At 41.4% G+C, this 4,729-nt stretch overlaps 1 protein-coding gene across 1 annotated transcript in view; it reads right to left on the minus strand.

The window, feature by feature from the left end:
- Positions 1-227: 227 nt before the first annotated feature.
- The window catches only part of LOC106935850 (roundabout homolog 2-like), a 23,750-nt gene continuing 19,248 nt past the window's right edge, over positions 228-4,729 (minus strand). The window contains exon 2 of the mRNA XM_015016548.1: positions 228-586. Within this exon, the coding sequence (XP_014872034.1) occupies positions 249-586 (338 nt within the window). The 3' untranslated portion in view covers positions 228-248. The remainder of the gene's footprint in view (positions 587-4,729) is intronic.

A 4,729-nucleotide genomic window follows, 5' to 3' on the forward strand; every position in this document is an offset into this window, starting at 1 on the left:
CTCTAAGAATAATGTAATTACAGTTGCCTCAAATTAAATGTTGATTTGTTTCCTCTTATTCCCAGTGGTAAGCGGAGTGCAATTTCCTAATACAAATGATGTTTACAAACAAATTATAAAATTTCATAATGTTGAGTGGAAATCCAGGTTTTTTGACTGCAGCAGGATCTGGACCTACTTTGCCCAGCCAAAGACAAGGCATAAATAAAATAAAAAAAAAAAAAAAAGAAAAGAAAAAAGATACGACGTCACGACTCACATGCTACTTCCAGGGATGCATTACGGCTGACGGCTTCTCCCAGGTAGTTCCGGGCCACACAGACATAGGCTCCCTCGTCGGGTTTGCTCCGTCGTCCGTGAACAATGCGCAGGAAGAAAAGCGACCCGGTCGGAAGCAGCATGCGGTGCGAACGTGGGTCATCTTTGTCCGTTTCCACCCGCTCCCCGTCCTTGTACCACTCCACTGTCGGGGTGGGTCGCCCCTCCGCTTTACAGTTGAGAGTGGCAGGCTCCCCTTTGGATACGATCAGGTCAGAGGGGTGCTCCACAATCCGGGGCGGGGAGTCCTCCTGGCGCAGACGGGATCCTGAGGGTAAAGACACAGAACAGTGCAATTAATAACAGAAGAGAGACTATTTTTATGTTAAAAAAATTAAAAACATATGGCTTATTAAATCCATTTTCAAACATAAACTGTCAACAATGTAAACAGAAATTGTTAGTAATAAAACAGAACTCAGAAAACAAAAAAAATAATTAACTCAAGATTAGTACAGATATTTCTATTTGCTAAAAGAGTGAGTTGCGCTCACAAAATGAGAACTGAAGTACATTTATTGTTACCGCCATATGCACAGTTGATTAAAATGTTTCACATTTCAAAAGAACGGCAATATAAGCGACATGTATCTTCCAAAACATCTATCACAAACTTGGACAGTTTGCTGCTAATGAAATTAAAGTTAGCTTAGAGGCTTCAAAGTTAGTATTCTTGATAAACAGACTTGTTGTGCACAACACTCTCACATCCATCAATGAGCTATTAACAAATGCTAAGTGCTATTAGCAACTGTAGAAGGAGATGGTGAGGGACCACCAACAAAGTGACAAAAAGTGTCAAAAGTGTGGAATGAAAAGAAATAGAAGTAGAAAGAAAGTTCACATCCTCAATATTCCAACACTCCATCATCTGGAAACATCTAGTAGATGCATCAAGATCGCTTGTGGCTGCTAACGGGATGTTTTTGTCCCCTTTCCAAAAGGTTGACTTTTATCTTATTGCTAGCACCAAATCCGGGATGTTATACATGTACACCAAAATACATCTTTGCTTACATTTAAGGTCGTTGCTGATTAAGAAGAGTAATGATTTGGAAAAAATATAGACTATAAATATCTATACAAAATTCTTATGCTTTAAGTTTGAGTCTAAAAGTGATGTTTGAATCATTGCATTTTGGGCTATAAAATGTTTTCTTGTTAAAAACAGAACATAAATGTGTTTCACTAGCACTTTTTCTTTAATTCTTTTACTAGCTTAAGTAAAAACTACATAAAGGGACAATGTTTATTCAATTACTTTATTAATGGTTACAATAATCAATGGATTACTCAATTACTAAAATAAATGTTTACAGCAGCCCTATTTTAAAACAAATACAACATCAACATTTGATCAAAAGACCTGGACCGATTTTTGAGCAAATACATCCTGGTTTTCTGGTAATGTGCACATGCAAACTACAACTTGAAGCATGGAAGATTTAGAGTTTCACAAGAGAGATCTGCTCTAGTCAAACCAATCTTACAAGTAATTAGACCCCTACGTGGACAACATAATACTTTTCATACGGTTGAAAAGCCTGCAAAACTGATGTGAATATGAATTGCAAAGTTCTTTTTTTTTCTCTTTATTTGGATGGATGTTAGAGTTCAGGCCGATGTCAAATGCTAATCCCCTGTGGCTCAAAGCCATGGCCGCTCCTTTTCATTAGGGTTGCAGTGACTGAGCTCTTGGAGTCTGGTGGTTAAGATAATGCTCCCCAAGTCTGGGCGCTGTATGCGTTTGTGACCAGGTCTTACCCCCAGAGATAAGGAGCCCTGGGCCACACACATTTACATCACACAGGCCATGGAAGCCACGCAAGAATCAAACACTTTAATCCAGCACCAAACAATCGAAGAACTACTTCAAAGCAGAGCAAAACAAGCTAACTTGTCCAACATTTAACGGAAAGGTTTTTTCGTTTAACAACATAAAATTGTCCCATCACTTACTATGATTTTGCTGGCAGCTGCACGCTAACCAATCAGGACTTGGATCAAGTTGAGACCTGAACTTTTTTTGTCAACAAACGAGTTGCTGAATGTTTGATTGAGCCAAGTTGATGACTATGACCTTAGTTATTAGTGCAGTGGGTTAATAGGACAGATCCATGTTATACTTAAGGCTAATGTACCACAAAGATCTTTCTCCTTGGGCTTGAGCTAAACTCAACAAAGGATTGAAGCAGTTCTGGAAGTTTGGGTCTTTGTTCAGCTACTTTTGTGCACGTTTCCACACTATGGCAATCAACTATAAATCTTTGTACTAAAATTTTACAAGCACAAATATCTGCACAAAATGCCTGTCAAAGCTCCTGAGCAAACACACACACGCATTCAAACGACACACATCTCTGCACAAAAGTCCAGAAGCCCACCACTCGACAGGAATCAGCCATCAGACAGTAGCATATTGACTCCTGAACAGGAGGTAGCCTGTTCTCTCTTCTTCCTAATTTCGGCTAATTCCCTCCATTTCCCCACCATTGATTAGTGATCAGGCCTCGTGTCTTTTGCCAAATGGGGCTACAGATGGGGGTTTGTGCATGAGTGGCTGGTGACAACATGTTCCCACAGCTCATGATCTAATCTTACTGGCATTAGGTGGAAAACTGGATGTTGTTGGAAGTGAAGCAGACAAAAAAAATTACAGTAGGCTTCTAAAAATCATTTTCTCAATCAAAAATTAGTAACAGTAACATTTTGTACAGAGTGAGTTTGAGTTGTGGCAATGAGAGACTCAACCTATACAAGGCAGCAGTTAGGACCACGGCGCTGATTAATAGAGAGCGAGATAAAGGAAACTGATGGACACCCCCCTCTTCCCTTGATGAAGTGTCGAATGCACATTTATTTTTATCTCATTGAAGCATGTGTTTCCCCCGCTGCAATCCAGAAAACCACACAGGGGCTTTCCACTAAAACCAATGTGCACGCACAGGAGCAAACCACGGCGACTACATTCGATTTATATCAGTCTAATTTCTTTAAATCCAATTTGTATTCCATTCTACTGCCTTCTAATCATGTAGACCTCGAGTCTCCATCTGCTCCAGTCTTTCCTGTGGACATGAACGCAGCAGATGCCTCTACTATTGTCCTTCCACTGCCAGGGAAAAGCCGATCTTGGTGAACAGAGGGCCCTACGTTGACGGTCAATGTCCTTGCTGAGTGGGTACAGTTTGGTGCAGAGACAGCAAAAGTCAAAAACATCCCTGTGCTAGAAAATACAGTGGTGAAACCTTCCACTGAATGTGGAAAGCAGTGCACAATTGTAGAGGGAAATATTTTTTCTAAACAAAACTCTGATTTATGCTGATGTATTTTAGGGACCTTTTTCTGGGACGAAATCGGCATCAGAAGTCAACTGGCGAGTACATAGAGCCGTGATCCCCAACCCCCGGTCCACGGCTGGTACCGGATCGTGGACCAATTGGTACCGAGCCGCGCAAGAAATAATTAAATATTTCCGTTTTATGTATTATTTGAGTCTGGAGGATCTTTTATTTTTGAAAATCCTTTAACCGGATTCTCTCGGTTACTTGCGCACCAACATTGAGGCCAGAAGCAGCAAAATGAGTAAGAAACAGATGTCTTTGGAAAGTTTCTTTGCAAAGGGGAAAAGGCCCAGAGAAGAGACAGGAGAGTGGATTTATCCCGGACCGGTAGGTGAGCCCCACATTACAAGCCCGCTCTGCGTAACATGCGGCGACCGGCTCGCTGAGGCAATGAAGCTTCAAACTGCTTCGCCACATAGAGACCAATCACGTCGTGCTCAAGCAACACACCTCGGGTGTTATTGTCTCTCGTCACTCCCTGATGGGACCGGACCGTCTCCTTGCAGAGAAACAAGCTCAGGGCTCCCGTTAGTCGTTATCGTGAGTTAAAATGTTCACGAAAGTAAAATGTTCGTTTTTGTGGCGCATCTGTATCTTATTTTGAAGGGATATATAAACGTTACCATAGCGACCAGAGTCAAAGAGCGTTTGGGCAGTGGTCGAGAGGAGATGAGTAGACCGTCTAAACCAGTCTTAAGTCTGGTTTAGACGGCAAGATTTAAGAATTGTCGGCTGATTCTCCAAACCTCTGTGACCACAGAGCTGATAAAAGTACAACAGGTTCGATCGGTTCGTGTTCAGCCACACGGCAGGAGCAACAAACCACACGAACCGATTCCAGTCACGAACATCCCGATTCTGGAGGATAATCCAGTAAAACCCCCAACATAGCGGGAATTTAGAATGACCAAACATGGATGACGATGTAGAAGCAATGGTGATAGTTTGTGGAGTCATTTTAAGAGATAAAAGAAACAAAAATAAAAGGCGGTGGATAAAAGACGACGGGAGCAGCCTTTTTCATTTTCAACTGAATAAACATATATAATAACGACCTTTACATATAA

This window comes from Poecilia latipinna, unplaced genomic scaffold, assembly GCF_001443285.1.
Source record: "Poecilia latipinna isolate Pla-1442-1.1 unplaced genomic scaffold, P_latipinna-1.0 Scaffold2034, whole genome shotgun sequence".
Classification (NCBI taxonomy): domain Eukaryota; kingdom Metazoa; phylum Chordata; class Actinopteri; order Cyprinodontiformes; family Poeciliidae; genus Poecilia; species Poecilia latipinna.